At 32.9% G+C, this 19746-nt stretch overlaps 2 protein-coding genes across 2 annotated transcripts; both read right to left on the bottom strand.

The window, feature by feature from the left end:
• Nucleotides 1-1314: 1314 nt before the first annotated feature.
• On the bottom strand, nucleotides 1315-2482 carry LOC107827983 (phosphoenolpyruvate carboxylase kinase 1-like). The gene is made up of 2 exons (XM_016655264.2): nucleotides 1602-2482; nucleotides 1315-1508 (listed from the first exon to the last, which is right to left on the bottom strand). The coding sequence occupies exons 1-2, from the start codon at nucleotides 2383-2385 to the stop codon at nucleotides 1459-1461; spliced, it is 834 nt and encodes a 277-aa protein (XP_016510750.1). The 5' UTR covers nucleotides 2386-2482; the 3' UTR covers nucleotides 1315-1458.
• An 8630-nt stretch (nucleotides 2483-11112) lies between these two features.
• LOC107828075 (inositol phosphorylceramide glucuronosyltransferase 1) lies at nucleotides 11113-19361 on the bottom strand. Its single transcript, XM_016655358.2, has 10 exons — nucleotides 18767-19361; nucleotides 17406-17526; nucleotides 16558-16743; nucleotides 16198-16361; nucleotides 14794-14901; nucleotides 14508-14645; nucleotides 14325-14429; nucleotides 13783-14050; nucleotides 13569-13692; nucleotides 11113-11488 (listed from the first exon to the last, which is right to left on the bottom strand). The coding sequence occupies exons 1-10, from the start codon at nucleotides 19001-19003 to the stop codon at nucleotides 11347-11349; spliced, it is 1593 nt and encodes a 530-aa protein (XP_016510844.1). The 5' UTR covers nucleotides 19004-19361; the 3' UTR covers nucleotides 11113-11346.
• Nucleotides 19362-19746: the final 385 nt, after the last annotated feature.

The following is a 19746-nucleotide window of genomic DNA, read 5'->3' as shown; positions in this document are numbered from 1 at the left end:
CTTTGGTCCCAATATTCCGGAGAGAAAGAGGCGAGAGAGGAGAGAAAAAAAGGAAGAGGGTGTAACTAAATCTCTTGATTGAATGCACTAATAATGGATTGAGAGCCTTTTAAGGTGAATTGTATATAGTTTGTAAGTAATCCTTGTTTATGGCGGGTAATATACAAAATTAAAATAATTTTGATAAATAAATTTTAAATATTATATATGAACGAAAAAATCTCAGTAGAAGAGGCTGAGATTTTAGGGAGTTATCCTTTTGTATGAACTTTGCAACCGTTTCACTGTCACATAGTGTTTAAGGTCTTGTTTACACAACAATAATATACCTAATATAATTCTACAAATAAGGTCCGAGAAGCGTAATGTATACACAATCCTTATTTTTATTTTGTATAGGTAGAGAGACTGTTTCTGATAGATCATCGGCTCAAGAAAGAAAAAATCACTACTATAAAGTATTATTTTAAGACTTCATTGAAATGTACGCACAAATATGCACAATACATTCAGGGGCGGAGTTAGTATAAAATTTACGGAGTTCCGTTGAATTTAGTAATTTTGGTTCAAACTGTATATTTATCTTAAAAATTCATTAAATATATATAAATTATTAATTTAAAACTTTGTAACTTAGAAAAAATAAAATCTCAAACTCATTAACTTCAAATCATGGTTCGGCATATGCCAACAATAACCTTATTGCATTGTACTATAGTGTCATATCAATCCAGAATTATAATTGCCACTCCCACTCCACAAAGCTATAAAAGCAATATGACCCACCATTCCTTGATTGATGGATGCCAAATTGATCAGTACACTCTACCGTACCCTTCCAAATCCTTTTACTTCTTCATTCTTCTTGAATCTAGAAACAAAAGCATATGCTAATAATATGCCTTTTGTAGAAAATTTAAAGGAATCACATTTCCTTTATCCCAATGTCAAGAAAACACATATCAACATTTTGAATATTTCAACATCAATAAAGTAAAAGAACAAAAGTTTATCACACCCTTTTACAAGAACTTCCATCAAGTTAGAAGTTAAAAACTATAACCAATGGATGTGGAGGGATCACCCTTATATTAGGGCCCGTTTGGCCATTACACAAAGATTCAGATCAGTAAAGAGGAAAGGATGGAACTTTGTAACTATAATTTCAAACACAAATACATGCAGAAATTTTCTTAAAGATCCATAGCATTATAAAAGCAGCAAACTTTATTACATAGTAGTGCTTCTCTAAACAAAACTGAAGGATAAAAGGCTAAAAGCACAAATACTTCCCTCTCTCCCTCAACCTTTGATATTCCAAAAACATATAAAGGTGGGGAAAGCATGGAATTTTTACATATATAGCCGCAAATTTTTCTTTCTTTTTATTTTCCTCATAATATGTACAGCACAAGCATAAGCACAAGCACAAGCTTAACAGATTTGCACTATTAGTAATTAATCATCCACTGATCTTGTCTCTCCTCCATTAATTACCCATTGGTGTCCTGCATTTAATAAATAAAAATCTAAATCAGCTGGAGTTGATCAAAAGTCAAACTAAAATAAAAGCAAAAAAAAGAAAAGCTAAAAATACACACTTAGCACTTGTTCTGCTGAAAACCTTCTAGAAACATCCTTACAGATCATTTTCCTCAACAAATCCTTAGCTTCAGGCGAAACCGACCTGAAATTCCTAGTGGGAAATCTCAAATTTGCCCTTAAAACAGCCTGAAATGTCTCAGTCGGAGTTTCGCCGTAAAAAGGAGGAACTCCGGAAAGCATAATATACAAAATAACACCGGCGCTCCACACATCCACTTTCTCATTGTATTCTTTACCCGTTAAAACCTCCGGCGCCACGTAATACGGCGTACCCACCACCCCACTCATCAACCCCCCCTCACACCCAACAAACCACTCCGCAGATCCAAAATCAGCCAACTTCAATCTGTCCTGAGAATCAAAAAGGATATTATCCGGCTTAATATCGCGGTGGGCCACCCCCATTTTGTGACAGTGATTAATCGCGGAAATTAATTGAACCAGAATATTAGCGACGGCGCGTTCGGATAACGGCCCAGTGGAAACCCGCTCGTAAAGATCGTTGTTAGGGCAGAGGTCGGATACCATGTGAAGGAAGTTTTCATCTTCGTAGATTTTGTAGAGGTGGAGAATGTTTGGGCTACCGGAAAGGAGCTGAAGAATCTTGGGCTCCTTGTCGAGGCACTCACGGTCGGTGGAATCGAGGAGGAGGGATTTTTCGATGGATTTACAGGCGAAGGAATGACCGGTGACCGGAGAAAAGCAGCGGTAGACGGTACCGAATCTACCACGGCCGATTTCTTCGCAAATTTGGAAGTCGATTTTTAAGGCTTGGCTCATATTCTCAAGGCTTGATTTGATTTTTTGGGGGGTTTTGTTAAACAGAAGAGGTTATATTTATAAGAGTAAAATACCGAATATTCGTAGGTAGGTTTTACTTGAAGGTAGAGAAATAGAGAGAGAGAGAGAGAGAGAGAGAGAGAGAGAGAGAGTTATTCAATGGGATGGTTAGTCCTTTTTTGTACGTATATTTTTATTTGTGTAGTATACTTTAATTGATCGTAACAGTTTAAATTAATTACTTGATTTACTCTAATTCTATGACTAGTTGACTACTATGTGTTGTAATTTGAGTTGGTCTCACTCTCCAAGTATAATTTTATAATAGAGAATTTTGTACGCTATTAATAAAAATAACATATTTATTGCATATAGTCGTAATTAATTGCAAGAAAAAAGAAATTGGAACTCGCTCCGATGTGGACTTTACCTTAAATAGTTTTACTCCATATTTTTTAAATTAATAAAAAGTTTATAAAAATTTATACATATTATTATTGCTAAATAGACCTGTGTAAATTAATTTTTGAATGTTATAAATTTTAATTTATTTTGTGTATTTTTTGTATTTTAAATTTGTTTAATATTTATTAAAAATAGTTGAGGCATGACTCGCGACAAGGACAAGACACGAGGCGTACTGCATGTCTTGGTGGAATCATTTTAAAAGTTAGTTCAATTTTCATCGACCTTAAATTCTAAGTACTCCATATCTTGAAATATACTTTTGTTATTATTTCGATGGGTTCTTTTGCTTCGATTTTTTAAATTATTTTGTTATTATTTTTTTTATGGCTTTTCCATTACCATATTACTTTTAACATTATTACGGCTATGTTTTTTTTGAGTTGAGGAACTATCATAAATAATTTCGTTACTTTCACAAGTTAAAAGTAAAATATAAATACATACTCCCCTTCTCGTGTGATTTTACTAAGTTTGTTATTATTACTGTAATAAATATTAAATAATAAAATTTAAGGGTATGAACACGAAGATTATTTTCTATACAATCAAATGGTTTAGTGACTTCATAGTGTAAGCAGTTAGGTCATCTTTTATCTTCGGCACAGTTTTGTATGTTATTGGCAAGAAAGTGGACTTCCTTTTAATTAAAGAATATCCTTTTTTTCTCAGGTATAGTTTGTATGTTAACGGCAAGAAAGTGGACTTACCTTTAATTAAAGAATAGTAATTTCAGAACTTCGGATTTCCTCTTTTTCTAGGTTTATACTTTAAACCTGTTATATTGTTGTTGATAGAAAAAATCTATTCCCAAAATCCATACTTAAGCAAGATTCAGTGTCAGTTCACTCCTTAGTTTCTACATTATTAAATACTTTATTACTTATTAAAATCTTTTTTATAGTAAATACCTTTCCCATTTGACATAGCTCTATATATTGACTATATTCTTGATTGTTGGTGTACGTGTGAATTATTTTCTTATTTTATGAGTTAAGGAACTAATTCTCCTTTTAATTAATATGAGAACTATGACGTTCGTCCACTTAATAATGCTAATATTATATCATAATATATATCCTTGTATAAGCACTTCAAATAAAATAAAATAATACCTGTATTAGCACAGTCGTGATAGAGATTGAGACGAGACATTCAATCAGCAGCTAATAAATATAGTTAAACCAACCTTTTGCTAGCAATAATTTTTAAATTTTCTCTTATTAGTAGAAGATTCCATAAAGTGTGTTAGAGAGATAGACCTAATTACAAACCTTCCTAAAAATTAGTACTCCATAGGGGTTGCATATTATGGGCAGATGCAGAATGTCAGTTACAGGTTTATCTGAATCCAATAATTTTAACTTAAATCTTATACATGTATTAAGAAATTATGAATCCCGAACTTGAACGAATAAAATTCAAATTTTGAATTCGCCTATATTACATGTTCTATTAGAAGTTTTTGATACCAACGTTCAAATTTTACCTTAATTACAAGAAGTCTGCTTTCCTCAAAATTATTTTAAAAAAAAAATTAAAAAAAAATGAATGAATATATCATACTCGTGGAGTAGATAAGATTACAAATTGAAAGATACTTATTTGTACAATTAGAACAGTTTGAGGGATGAGACAGGTGTTTATTAGTTGGATAACAACAAAGTGGAGTCAATTATTGCAAAGGCCCAAAGGAACAATGCTAACTTTCGTCTCGAGAAAGTTTGATTTTCATTATTTTGTGTTTCCAGAATTGATCTAGAGGATAATGGCAAACTCTGAACTAACTTTCGCTTTCTTAATTATATTTTAATAACATAGGAGTATTCATTAACCAAGTGGAGTATTAGAAACCATATCCATCTTTGTTATTCCCTCACCCAAGGGCGGCATTAGGTGGGGAAGAGATACAGCCGAATTTCTTTCGCCGAAAATTACACTGTGTATGGTATACATAAGGTTAATATATATATATATATATATATATATATATATATATATATATATATATATATATATATTAGATGTTGAATCTCATTAATTTCTTATGTGGGATTTAGTTTTTATTTTTTGAATTTTCTTAGTAAAAATTCTGTTTCCGTCACTGTCTCACCCGACTCCTCCAGCTGAGGCCTCAATATTGTTGATGGACATCTGTTTCTGTTACAATTAAACTGGTGAAAATGGTCTTAAGGAATCTTGTGATGTATTATAATCTATGCTTAAGCTCCCTTTTTAATTTTTTTATTGACAACTTTGATGTATTATTACAACAACAACAACATACCCACACAACGAGGTCTTGGGAGAATAGTATATACGCATACCTTATTCCTACCTTGTGAGGATAGAGAGGTTATTTTCAGGATATTATAAGTACCACGTTAACAACTTTGTATTCTATATTAGTATGACCTATCTTATTTATTACTTCTAGAACTAAACAAGGAAAATTGATTGGCTCAGCTAGTATTTAATACCATGGATCGTTTTTGCACAATTAGGACTTGAAAATATCGTAAGCCAGTTCCTTTTACCTTTTATTTTTTTTTACTTTTATAATCGAAAGATAAATTTAATATTTCACTTGTTTGAGTGTCGCAAAATCTAAAAATTTATTACTCTAATAAAGGAGAATGATTGCAATAGGTTAATGATATACAATTATAGTCCAATTGTAATAATCTTTGGATATTATATTTAAATATTCATATAGTTGAATCCCGCAATTTTGAATTTACATATCGTTTATGGAATTCTTAATTTTAATCGGAATCACAACTTTGAAATCCAAATACTTGAATTTTTCAAGTACCATTTAAACATATGTAATGAGATTGAGACAATGCTAGACCTTGAAGTGTCCTATGGATTTTAATTCCTATAATTAAATCAGCAACTCTTGAATCTTTCATATCAAACTTGCTATCAAACATACACTTAGTAGCATTTATATCTGCAATGTCTTTGCTCATTATTAACATATCATCAAAATATAAACATACGCGATTTGGAGTGTTCTTAACGTAAACACATTTATCACACTCATTAACAAGTCGCCACACTTTTTTTTCTTTTTCAGGAATTATGAACCCTTCAGGTTGTTTCATATAAATTTCTTACTCCAAATCTCCATTTAAAAAAGTGTTCTTCACGTCCATCTGATGGATTTCAAGGCCATACACGGCGGCTAACCCTATTAACACTCGAATAAATGTAATCTTCGTTACCGGCGAGTTTGTATCAAAGTAATCAAGACCTTCTCATTGCAAAAATATCATAAAGGGAAAGATTAAATCACGGAAAAAGAAAATAAATTTGGTCCAAAAAATTTATCAATCAAATCAATTGACCAAAACCGAGCTGAGCGAGCGACGACGTGAGGCACCACTTCTTCTCAACCCTTTAAGAGCTAGAAGATGTGCTTCTATATATAAACACAAGAATTTTCTTTCCATCTTTCGATGAGGGACAAAGTGCCTTAGCAAAAGAAACACTTCAAACTTTACGTTTCGCTCCAAATCTTTTCCCTCCATTTCCCATTCACACTTCTTTATTTAGTTAGATAAAAACCCAATATTTAATACGTCCTTTATTTTAAAAAATAGACATATTACTATTTAGGGAGTTAAACATATTTTTCTTTGATCATATTTTTTACAAATAATTTTTAAATATTTTGAATCGTTAATTATCATGATTTATATATCTTTTTATGTAGCTTTCAAATATGTAAATTTAATTTTAAAAATAAAATAAAAAATCTATATCCGAATTTATATCGAAAACTAATCAATTTAACATTAGTACTCCGAAATAGAGGGAATAAATGTTGAACTCCCTTTTAAAGAAAAAAATGCAATCAAGCATAAAACCACACCTAGCTATTCTTGTCTGCTTGCTTAGTATTGTTTGGCAGTACCAAAATCATGAAATTTCAACCACACAACCCATAAAACGAAATGTCGATCCTTTTTTCGAAAATTTAATGCTCATTTGTTCCTCGTTTATGTTTAAAAGAAAAGAATTATGAATGGATAGTAAACTGACTCGATCAAACATATTTTCTCAAACATTTTAAGGCAGAGTTTCAAATGTAGCCCACAGTATTTCACAAAATCTTCATTAAATTCAACAATTTGCTATTTTACTAGTAATAGAGTGCCACTTGCCACCAAATGCCAATAATGTGGGGTGACACAACTTGCACACTCCACACTATACTAATATACAACTCAATTTCTAGGTTGTATTTCCTTTAATTACTTTTAGAAAGGATTATAATACTCCCTAAGTCTCACTTTAATTAATTTTTTTACCTTTTTTTTAGTTTATAATAATTAATTTTTTCAAATATCAAGAAAGAATTTAATTTCTTTTTTCTCAAAGTGACCTTGGAGTAAAGAATCTTGAAGTATCTATTATATTTTTAATGAACAAATTATGGTGAAAATAACCAAAAATAAAATCAATTAAAATGGATATATCAAAAGCATTCTTGATTACTCATCAATAATAGAGATTCAAGGAATCAATGCATCTTGTCGAGTATCACCTCAGAATACTTTTTATTATTTAATAGTATGACTTTTGAAGCCGTCCATTTGAAAGAGTAAAGACACATGGCCAAGATAAGTACTTTTGTTAAGTGAGAAGGAAGTGAGCGAGTGACACTCTGAAATAGATGTTTTACTAGTAACTATTAAGTGTTAATTAATTAATTAATTAATTAATACTTTGTTTTCTTATCCATTGGCACATATAATTTCATTTTATATTGCGCTTAGATTCTAATCAAGCTTTGTCTTCTAATGCACATGTTATTTTGTTAATGACATAAAATAAAATGAATAATTGAGAATATCAATTGTTTCGTCATCAAAATGTGTGATTGTAGATGTGTCCTTTTGCAACAAGTGAAAAGGACCTCAAAACATGAGATTGGAATATACTTATTCAAGTGTTAAAGATTCAATGTATTCAAACATAAGTAGAGTATAGATTTGTGCATAATTATTATTATGTCACCTAAAAAATATTTGTAAATAATTATTTATAATAAGTAAAATTTATTCACTTAATAGTTAAGTCATACAACTTATTATAGTAAGTTATTAAATTACACTATTAATGTAAAATTCGTTATGCTAGCAGTTTACATAAGTTAAATTCTTTTCCAAGTCGGCTATTTTTCTTTTCTTTTTTTAATGGGAGGAGGCAAGTAATCGAAATTTAGTCACTTTTCATGTAAAGATAAATTTGAACGAAAACACTGTTCAAAATTCGGAAAATATGACAGCATAATATACTGGAGTTCAAATTTTTTACATGTGAACTTCCAGCATAATATGTTAGAAGTTCTTACACAGGTGTTCCAATCTCCAGTATATTATACTTGAATTTTCGGTGTTGCAGCAAAATAGTGGCTATTTTTCAATGACTTTGCGAACGCTGGCTATTTTTCAATTATCAGTCCAAAAACTGGCTAGCCGTGCTATTTTACATGACTCACATAAAACCTTGTTTAATCATCCCAGATCACAAGATAGAATAGTTAAAAGCCCGAACATTTAAATATTAAGTAGGTTAAATGGCATAGGAATACAAGTATTATATGATATAAGGGAATCCCCTATTTGGAGTTTTAAATTCTTGTGTTGATAAGGCTTTTAATATTTTCGTTGTTAATCCAAGATATAATGGTTCTTTAATTTGCCAAACTACTTATAAGGACAAAAAAAAAAAAAAAAAAAGACATAAGTACAAGAAGAAAAAGAAAATAAAAAGAAATGGAAGGTGACATATAATGGAATATGATGCATTTTTAAGCCTCAATTATGGATCCATTCCTATGTCGCTTGTGACTCAGCTTCTGCTATAAGAGTGAGAAAGCAAGACTCTTCTCTTGATGTAAAAAAGACAAAAGAGGCAGTTTTATCTGTCTCTGATGTCCTTTTTAAAAGTGATTGATTGAATATATCAACTAGTGGTAGGTTCAGTTGTTTAAAAACCTTTTCTTATCCATCATACTCGACGAAACATATTTTCTGGTCCGGAAAAAGGCCGCGCTCTAATAAAGTGTATTGTAGCCAGTATATTATAATGCAAATATCAGTACTGATTTTACAGCTTGATCTATAAATTATACAGAGATAACTTTATTATTACTCCAAGGATCCCCTTAATTTATATTATATATAATCATATATAAACTATATGTATTAGATAAAAAAATAAACAGTAAATTCGATCGACTTTTTCGTAGTTATGCACTTAGTTCCACAATGTTGTAAATAACTTGTGCACAACCAACAATGGAAAACATATCTAGTGGAAGTCTGGCAAGTGTGAGGCCTCTTGGGTGTTGTCTGCTAGAATGAATAATATATATTTAATCATAGCCCAAAGTCTGACACAAAATGGTAGTGTTTAGTTCACCGTATAAGAAAAAAGGGCAAATGGTCAAATATATCCGTATATTTTTAAAAATAATATAAAAATATCTCTCGTTATACTATTGGGCTATATATACCCTTCCCGTCATACTTTGAAATAAATGTACTCTTATTTTGGATGAAGTGCCACGTGGCAGAACCAGATTAAAACGGCTCATTTCTTCTTTTTTTTTTTACCCGATCCGTTTTAAAAAACCCACCACCCGACCCGTTTTAAAATTTAGTTTTTTCAGTTTTTTTAAAGTATATATTTTGTAAAAACTGGAAAAAAAGGAATTTACGAAATATATATTTTTAAGTCTTTTCAGTTTTTTTAAAGTATTTTTTTTGTAAAAACTGAAATCTGAAAAAAAAACAAAAAAAATAAAAAGACTCTCCTAAAGCAGTGGACTACATATATATTAGTTTAAAAAAATAAAAATATTTTACAAAATTCTTTTTTTTCTTCAGTTTTTACAAAAACAAATACTTTAAAAAACCGAAAAAACTAAAAAATATATATTTTGAAAATTTCTTTTTTTCAGTTTTACAAAAAAATATATTTTTTAAAAATGCTTTAAAAACTAGAAAATATATATTTTGTAAAAACTGAAAAAAAAAAATTGCAAAATATATATTTTTCAGTTTTTTTAATTTTTTAAAATATTTTTTTTTGTAAAAAAAAAAAAAAAATTTACAAAATATTTTTATTTTTTTAAAAACTAATGCATATGTAGTCCACTGCTTTAGGAGAGTCTTTTTTTTTTTTTTAGTTTTTACAAAAAAAAATATTTTTTTTTAGTTTTTACAAAAGAAATACTTTAAAAAAAATTAAAAAGACTTAAAAATATATATTTTGTAAATTCTTTTTTTTTTTTCCAGTTTTACAAAATATATGTTTTAAAAAAACTGAATGTTAAAAAGGGTCGGGTGGTGAATTTTTTAAAACGGATCGGGTAAAAAAAAATGGGTTGCTTTCATCTAGTGCTGCCACGTGACACTCCATCCAAAATAAGGGTATATTTATTCCAAAGTATGACGAGAAGAGTATATATCGCCCAATAGTATAACGAGGGATATTCTTAGACCATTTTTGAAAGTACAGAGATATATTTGACCCTTTGTCGAAAAAAAAATAATCTCTAAATAACTAATGTTGCGCGTAGTTGGCTGCATAAAAAAAAAATCTCATAGGTACTGCAATGTTTGGTTGACTAAAGTAAATAATACCCATATTAAGTTGTACTATATATAATATGCGAGAAATAATGTGAAATAAAAAATACATTTATTAGCAAAAAAAAAGATTATTAAACTATTGAAAGAAAAAAAAATACCCTTAAAGTAAATAATTACTACGTAACAATCCATTCATTATTAATTGCCCCATAACATCCTTAATCAATAAACATCGTATACTTATCGTACAAAATTTTTTTAGACAATAATTCTTGCATAATTAGTATGTGAACCAAATGAATCTTAGGTACGCAGTTAGTAAATTTTGAAACAACAATAATATACCCAATAAAATCCAACAAGTGGGGTCTGCACAAGGTAATATGTACGCAAACTTTATCCTACCTTGCGAAGGTAGAGGGGCTATTTCCGATAAACCATCGGCTCAAAAATAGTGAAGGCTGCAACATTTGAAAATTGATGAATATTCCTAATCCACATCAATGTCACACCTCTTATATCCCACTGTACCAGATGGTATTCACAAGAATCTTAATTAATTTTATTTTCTGGGAAAGTAAACTTAGCAATAATGCATGAGAGAGTCACTTTCCTCTTTTAAATAAGCATCAATCAATAATGCATGAGATAGTATATTGTAATCAATTAAAATTTAAGAAGCATATACAGACAACATAGACCTTTAACCATACAAAAGAATTACACCTCAACCTATTGTAAAATAAGTATATTAGAAACCAAAAATTCCCAGCATATTTTCTACACATAATCTCACTGGGAAGAATATGTCAAAACAAGTTACAAATGAGATGAAGAAGATGATTGCCTGTAGTTAATAGCTGAAACTAAAAAATTGAAACAATCAGCATAAGAAACATACACTCCTATTCTTTGGTGTGTTCCTTTCTTCATAGCCTCTAACGAATGATCTAATCGATAGATGCTCGGAAGCATATGTCGTGAAGGATGCCAAAATAAGACCACCTGCCACCATCAAACCTAACCTGCGTAAAAAAGCATATACATGTATTATTTCACTATCCACCGCGTTAAAGTTTTTCTAGTGCCTAATACCAAGAAGAGGTCTCCGAAAGACCTTAACGAACGTAGAGAAGCTGTTTCCGAAAGATTCTCGGCTCAAAAGAAGTGAAAATGAAGCGATAAACAGACAGTAGCAACAATCAGGTAATTGGACATGGCCACAAATGAAGATACATGCAACAACAGATATCTAAGAATACGACACTATAAAAATAGATTCAAGTCTTGCCGGAAATAATGACACAATATGAAATAGAAAAATACAAGACTAATACTAATACTACTGGGATGTCTAGACGAAACTCTAACTGTCTGTCAACCCACAACCCTAATCCTCGACCTCCACACCCTCCTATTGAGGGTCATGTCCTCGGTAAGCTGAAGTAGCGTCATGTCCTACCTAATCACCTCACCCCAGTACTTTTTAGGCCTCCCTTTACTCCTCCCCTGACCTGCCATGGTCAACCTCTAACACCTCCTAACCGAGGCATCAGGGTCTCTTCTCTTCACATGCCCGAACCATCTCAGCCTCGATTCACGCAACTTATCTTCTATAGGAGTCACGCCCACCTTGTCCCTAATATACTCGTTCCTAATCTTATCTCTCCTGGTATGCCCACACATCCATCTCAACATCCTCATTTCTGCTACTTTCAACTTCTGAATATGAGATTTCTTGACTGACCAACACTCGGCTCCATACAACATGATCGGTCTAACTACCGCTTTATAGAACTTGCCTTAAGTCTAGGTGGCACATTCTTGTCACACAAAACACCATACGCGATTCTCCATTTCATCCATCCCGCTCCAATACGTTGTGCGACATCCTCGTCGATCTCCCCGTTACACTATATCACAGACCCAAGATATTTGAAACTATCTGCTTCACGTCCACTTCTGCTTCATGAACCCCACCACTAAACTTACATTCCAAGTACACTAAACTATCCTTGTATAACTATCACACTATAAAAGTCAATTTTTGCTGGAACTGATTTTTACGTTATGTTATAATATATGTACTCTATAACAGCACTTCATTATAGCAGCCAACAAGTATCGGAACAAATGAGACTGTTATAGAGAAGATTGATTGTAGTTTAATCAGCTAATGGAGAATAAATCAAGGAATTTAAGAATAGACCTGAAAACACAATGCTGCATAGTCATAAAAGATGGCTTACATAACATCCAAGCAATGTTGTTGAAGCTTTGACATTATTAGACTATGTAGTCTAACACGAATGATTGCTAAAGCTTCTTTTAGGCTTATTAGCCTTTACAACGACATATTTGAAATTTTGATTCACATTAAAAGCCTTAATTTACTTAGGGGTCGTTTGGTATATGGGATAAGGATAATAACCTAGGATAAAATGTTTGATATGGGGTATTAGCCAATACCGGGATAACTTTTACACTAAAATGATGGAGTTGGTTATCCCATATAGAAGGTGGGATAACTAATCTCATGGGATATCCCGCCTCATGGGATATCCCACCATTGTACCAAACGACCCCTTAAGGGTCGTTTGGTTGGGAAACAAGTTATCCCATGATTAGTTATCTCGGGATTAGTTATCGGGATAAAAAAATACTACAATCCCGGAATTAGTTATACCACGATTTTATCCCAACTAAACATGGGATAAACTCATCTCAAATTTAATCCCGGAATTAATTATCCCTTATCCCTCGTACCAAACGTGCCCTTGGTGTCTTCTCACCCAGTGGACTTAACTCATAAGAATCATCTCAATATATCTTTTCCTTCTAATTCATGAATGAGTTAAAGATGTGATTAGATGTCCATTAAAATAATCAAGTCGCAATAATCGCATGTTATAAATTCATATCAAGCTTATAACTTTACACATAATTAAAAGATTCGAGCTTTCTATTGAAAGCAAAACCACAAGGCAGGTAAACAACAAGCAAAATCATGTCATTCAAATGCAGCACTAAAGACATACAATTATTATTAGACAACAACCAAATGACACAAAATTGACTGAAATGCAGAAATCCTGTAGAAAGTACCTCAAAAATAAAGAAGTGACTCCAAAAATACCAGGCAATGCAGGGGCTGCAATGGCAAGAAATGCCATCCCTAACCCATAGTACCACGCTGCAATGTCACAACATGATTGCTGCCGCTGATGACCTACAAAGCAACAAAAGGCCAACAACAATGAAGCAATTCACCAATAAATTTAGTAAAATAAAATTCAATATTTTGGTTAAGCGAACAAACCTTTTCCAGGTTCATAATCCAAAGATACAGGATGAGCCAGAAATTGTCCAGATTGATTTACCGCAACCCTTCCCCACTGATACACTAAGTGCAAATAACTTCCAAACAAGAGGAAGAAAAGTGTAAATGTCCACTCATACATTAAGAGGAGACCGATCCATGGCATTACTTGGCGTGGAATGATTAGAAGTGGAAGGCCAAGGGACACCAGCGCAGCAGCAAAACAGCAACAGACAGATATCGCACCCAGAAAAGCAGGCACCTTCACCTGCATACCATTTGGGACTGTTTATCATTTTAAGATTATGTGAGAAAAGCAACATAAGCTTATCAAAAAGTGAGTAAAAATATAATGATAGAAATCTGGTCAACAATTGTGCAGCCAAAAGATGTCAACTATGAAAGTTATCATTTAAGGCCACCCTGCATTGTAGGATAGCAATTTATATTTTTCCAATCCCATAGACTAGTGAAAAGTAAGGAGCAGAACTTAATCAGGATGTTTGACGACTCTAACAACTGACGGGAAGAAAAAGAGGTACCGGCTGGTTGGAGCTGATGGAAGCTGGCGGAACAGAGGCGTAAGCTAGGGCACCTCCTCTGACCTTGTAGTACAGTTGTCGGATATGAAGCCATCGTGATTGTGTCTGCAGAAGCAATCTTTTAGAATTATATTCAAACAATTGACTAATGTTTAAGTAATAACTCTTGTTGACAACACTAACCTGTAGGAAAGACCGATAGTAACAAAATGCTATCAGAACTAACGGAAGCAAATAAAGAAATTTGACAAGAAGTTCATCTCTGGAATTTTTGCCCCCACCAGTTCCAGGTAGAGATTCTTGAAGTTGTACCCTCACATTCTGCAGCACAGGCGAACATAAGAAAGTCACACAATCTGGTTCAGGAAAAACCTTCTCGAACCATCAAAGTAATATACAGCAAATGCAGGAAAAAGACAACCATATTTGGAGAATGCAAAGTGCATTTGCAACAGCTGGGGAAGAATACCTGCCACACATCAACAGGTTTTAACAGCCAAGAAGTCCACCAATCCCACGGTTTAAGCGGGCCAAGTGTGTAATGAATAACTCGGAGTTCCTTTTCATCCACCATCCACTGCAGATAGGTTAATTAGGAAAAATAAAGGACAGAAGAAGGAAGATGGCAACATTAATGCACTTCTGTAGTTCTGTTGCTTAAAAGTTTCAAGCATTTGTAGTAAAATAAGTTTCTTCCAAAAAACCTACTGCAAACAATTGACTATAGTTCATCTAAGATATAAAACCTTCTCATTTTATTTCAGCAGGAAAAAGCTTTCGCTATCCTAGACATTCTTTTTTTTTCTTTGGGATATGGTAACCCCCCTCCCCAATCCGCAGGAAGAAAAATCCAAGGAGTCCACTCCCCCCAAAGAAACCAGGAGTAAAAAAATGATCGTTTTCCACTTTGCTCCACTGGGAACTCGAATCCCCAACTTTATGGTTGAATGTGGAGGGTACCTACCATTAGGCTTTTCCTCCCTTGTCTTTGGCCATCCAAGATATATTCATTGATTACCTTCTATTAGTACTATAATGCACATTTAGAAGCACTTTTTCCTAAATGGTTCGTGCAGCTTTCTCCAAAATTTCTCTTTCCATGGAAAGATTATTCTACACATAAAATATGGTGATATGAATCAATCAAATTGCAGAAATTGTTGATAACTAATACGCATGATTAGCCCAGTACATAACCCCATAATCATCTTTGAATAGCTTGACATAAATTGGACTAAAACATTCATAAGATAGCTGCTTCAAGATAAATTGCCTGTAGAAGACAACAAAGCCCAAGGGCGGATCTATAGTGTCGCAGATGAGTTCACATGAACCCAATAGCTTTCGCCCAGACTATGTATATATATTAAGAAATCTACTAAATATCTATAAATATTTGACTGTGAACCAAATTATTATTGAATATTAACTTGATGTTATTGTAGGAACCCATAAACTTTAAATCTTGGATGCGCCACTGACAAAGCCCACATATCATAATAATACCTGGTACATGTAATGGTGGGAGGTAGCACGTATCTAGTGGAATAGTTGAGGTACGTGCAAGCTGGCCCTAACACCACCATCATTAAAAAGAAAAAAGATACAACAAAGCCCACTGAGTAATATAAATTGGAAAACTGAAGTTTCCGCTAAGGTTTGCAACGTTGCAATACTACTGCAGCATATTCCAATTCCATGAAAGTCAACCTTTTCTTCTTTTTCTATATCTAACAAATTAATCCTTCCCCCAAGAGTTCCTAACAATTGTATTTTGACCAGATTTTGATCAAAAGCTAAGGCCTAAAAATCCCACACCCACCCAACTAAAAGCATACTCAAAGAAAAGCAGTCTCTTGAACCTAAAACATACCTTGTTAGCAAGCATGTAGAGGCCAACATCTGCATTGTAAAGAGTAGAAAGTCTCTCCATTTCAGGAACCTTTCTAGAATTTAAGACATCTGAAGACAAATTTGGCTCGTAAACATGAGCATTAGCAAACCCAACATAGTAGGAGTTGAGAAAACCTTGATCACCTGTTAGCAACAGAATGCACCAAGAGAATCAACATTCAGTGTCAAAACAAAAACCACAGAAAAATTATGTGTAACGAATTATAAATATATCTCACTGAAATTTTTGGATGATAAAAGATAATCAAAATCTTTCCATACAAAGATGCAAAGACAGCATATAACCTTAAAACCGAAACAGCACACAGCTAAACCATACCTCCGGTGTAAGAAGGCAAAGTGGTCACCTTGCTCATCATATCATTAAAAACTTTTTCCGATGGCTCAATCACCATGACTCCAGAATTCAGTCTCTCAGAATGTTTTAAATTTGCACAGAACTTTCCACATTTAAACAGATCTTCAATGCTTTTAACAACAATGGTATCAGCATCAAGATACACCACTGCCAAAGCAAGGGAGAAATTGCAAGTTAAGGCCTACAATTCAGAAAACCATATGCATTTTGCTTGACATTAAAAAATATATAAATAAGTAAAATATCTCTTTAAAATATTCAAGTAATGAAACAAGCTACACTCCCTACCTTCCCCACACCCATCGCCCCTTTCCCCTCTAACAATGTATAAAAGAGATAACTTAGTTGTGGAACCCGCTACCCACATAGCCTCAGCAACAAACTTGGTGGATTTAATTGCTCGAGCCACCTCTCATCTAAAATAAAAATTTGTGAAAGAGCAACTTGTTTCCCTTTCTCTCTATACTTGCACATATATTCACCTGAATATTTTACTCTTTGTACAATTACATCCATACTAGGTTATAATCTATATACATGCAGCTATTATCAGCTTTAAGAACAGGTTGATGAAATGACTTCGGAAGTAAAAGAATAAAACTTGCAAAAAGGAAAACCGAAATAAATAAGACCACTTGTACCATCCATAATATAACAAGGACATAGAGTGGTGGAAAATTGGAAATCATCAAGAAGACGACAAAATTCACCAAGACAAAGTTGAGAAACGCCTAAGAAAGTTCAAGGTTCTACTTTACATCCCTTTCTTCCTTTAGCATTTAGGTTGAAGTTCCGATGCATTGAATTACCTTTCTTGTAACTGGTCATGTTAAATACTTTTAGCTTTGTATAGACGCCCCAAAACCTCTTCGGCCTCACTTGATTTGGGTTTGCCAGTAAACTAATTTTCTCCACAATCCAACCATCTGCCTGCAAGAAAGAAACCAAACAATACAACCATTTTAACAGGAGAATTAAGCTCCACTTAGAAATATCTTAGCAACAAAAAAAGATTTGGACCATTACATTTAAGGATAAGTGCTATAGAACTAAAATGACCATGATCAGGACCTGTAAATGAAAGCTCAATAAAGAACAACAGCTACAACTAAGACTACTAGAGGACTTCATCCAGGCAAACTAAATCACAATTCTCGGCACCATTTTTACAATTTTCTTTTACTGTCTGGAAAGTAATTTAGCTGCCAAATAGAAAAAAATTTGTAATTGAATTTGTATACATTAGAATCTATCTTCAAAATAGACCCAGTTTACTACTTCTAACGATTGAGCAGCAGTCAATTTATATTTTTGAGAATGATTTTAACATTCACTCGCTTATTGGACCTTGCATCACCGATAAAGCAATTAACTTTAGATTCACCAATTCACACTTTAAGAAATACCCATGAGGATGTGAATTTCGTTTTCCAACAATTTATGCTTTTGGGTCAGCATGCGTACACCACATTAATCCACAAGGCAACCTGTACAGCCCAAAAATGCAAGTGACGGGTAAACTCGCCCACCAAAGCCAGGTAGATGGGCTTACCCTGAAGTATTATACAGGGGATTCGAACCCAGAATCACCAAGTTGTCTCTTATGGCTCAACTACTGAGGCTCCTCTAGGAGAGGAAACTTAAGTTATTCTAAATAAGCAAGCACATAAGAAAATTGAATTTATTGGTCCTAGAACAAATAACAACTAACTTTACATTTCCAGCTCAAGCTTCCAAAAAACTACCCAAAAGGAAGTAAACTCCAACTCTGCTTGAGTTATTCGCATAATTGAGCATCCAAAACTGCTCCAAATGAAGCAGATTGAGATCATTCATATAGCCGACTCCAACTAGTTTGGGATCGAGCATTATCATTGAGGGAACTTAAGTTCTATGATTCTATCCACTGACGTTGTACAAAGTATCTACACAATCAGGCCGCTTATTAGGTAATTGCAGTTAGATATCTTGATATGCATTAATTGGTTTCTAATTAAACTATTAACTAGCCTGCTATCACATGTTAAAATTAACCTATAACTTAAATCCTAGTTGTTGTACTAGTAGTAGTGAACATATACATATAACTGAGTTATTTTCTCAATAAGCAAGCACATAAAAGGGTAAAAAAAAGAAAGGTGAATTCAAACAAAGTACATCATATACATACCAAGAGGAGCTCCTTAGCATATTGAGAAACACCATCAGAGACCAAAACAACCATATCTTTAGTGGATCCAGTATCTCTAATTGATTTTCCAAGAACCCTAACTCCAAGCAAGAATTCATCTCCATACAAAAGGGTCACATATGCTTCCTCAGATTTACAAGAAGCTCCAATAAAACAATCACATAACATAAAAATCAAAAATAAAAGAACCCCTAATCTTGAAAGACTGACTTTCATGATAAAAAATGAATCTTTCTTCCTTTTTTCAAAGAGAAATGGAAAGGGGATCTATGTACTGGGTTTTTTTCCGAAAGTTCAAAGGGTTTTTGAATTTTTATGTACTCCTATAATGTATTTGTTCGATGTGTTAATGGTCTTTTTTGTCGTCTCCTTTTGGCTGTCTTTTTGGAATGTAGGAGTTGTAAACCGTCTCAAACGTGCCCAAAAAGGATTAAGGAAATTGCAGCGAAAAGGGAACAAAAAAAAAAAAAACATAACAGGAGAACCCGCTTTCCTCTTGTACAAAAATAGAAGATACTCCAAAAGATGCCCTGCCAAATATTGAAGTAATTAGGTCATTGATTCAAACTACGGTGGAAAAAAAAAATAATTCGAACTTGTTATAAATAAAAATATCTATCTTTTAGATAATTTTTAGAGTTCGTTACTTTGTAGCTAAGTCACTTTTCTTATAGAGGTTTTATCTCAATGTAATTCATTCCAAATCAATAAGAATTCTCTTTCTATTTTTTTTGTACAATACTCTTATTCTTCTTTTATTATTTTATAACACGTTATCAGCACGAGTCTCTAATTTCCTATTAAAATTTAGCCAATTAATACTCGTCTTTGAGAGCTTGATGGTACCACCCGCGGCTGAAATCAAGGTATTATCTTTCTTATCCATTATTGTATCTTGGTTTCGTTAGTTATGATGGTTGTTGCAATGAAAAAAAATATGACTCTTTTTGCGGAGGAGA

This window comes from Nicotiana tabacum, chromosome 23, assembly GCF_000715075.1.
Source record: "Nicotiana tabacum cultivar K326 chromosome 23, ASM71507v2, whole genome shotgun sequence".
NCBI classification, from domain to species: Eukaryota; Viridiplantae; Streptophyta; class Magnoliopsida; order Solanales; family Solanaceae; genus Nicotiana; species Nicotiana tabacum.
The sequence above is the reverse complement of the archived record's forward strand: the minus strand, read 5'-3'. Positions and strand labels throughout refer to the sequence as shown.

What these genes read in the sequence shown, in the direction of transcription:
- LOC107828075 (XM_016655358.2), bottom strand. Translation starts at nt 19,003, where the DNA reads ATGAAAGTCAGTCTTTCAAGATTAGGGGTTCTTTTATTTTTGATTTTT. An exon ending in AACCTGTTGATGTGTGGCAG is followed by an intron (nt 14,646 to 14,793) that starts GTATTCTTCCCC and finishes CCTGTGCTGCAG; the next exon opens with AATGTGAGGGTACAACTTCA. An exon ending in GGATTATGAACCTGGAAAAG is followed by an intron (nt 13,693 to 13,782) that starts GTTTGTTCGCTT and finishes GTTGCTTTGTAG; the next exon opens with GTCATCAGCGGCAGCAATCA.
- LOC107827983 (XM_016655264.2), bottom strand. Translation starts at nt 2,385, where the DNA reads ATGAGCCAAGCCTTAAAAATCGACTTCCAAATTTGCGAAGAAATCGGC. An exon ending in TTCAGCAGAACAAGTGCTAA is followed by an intron (nt 1,509 to 1,601) that starts GTGTGTATTTTT and finishes TATTAAATGCAG; the next exon opens with GACACCAATGGGTAATTAAT.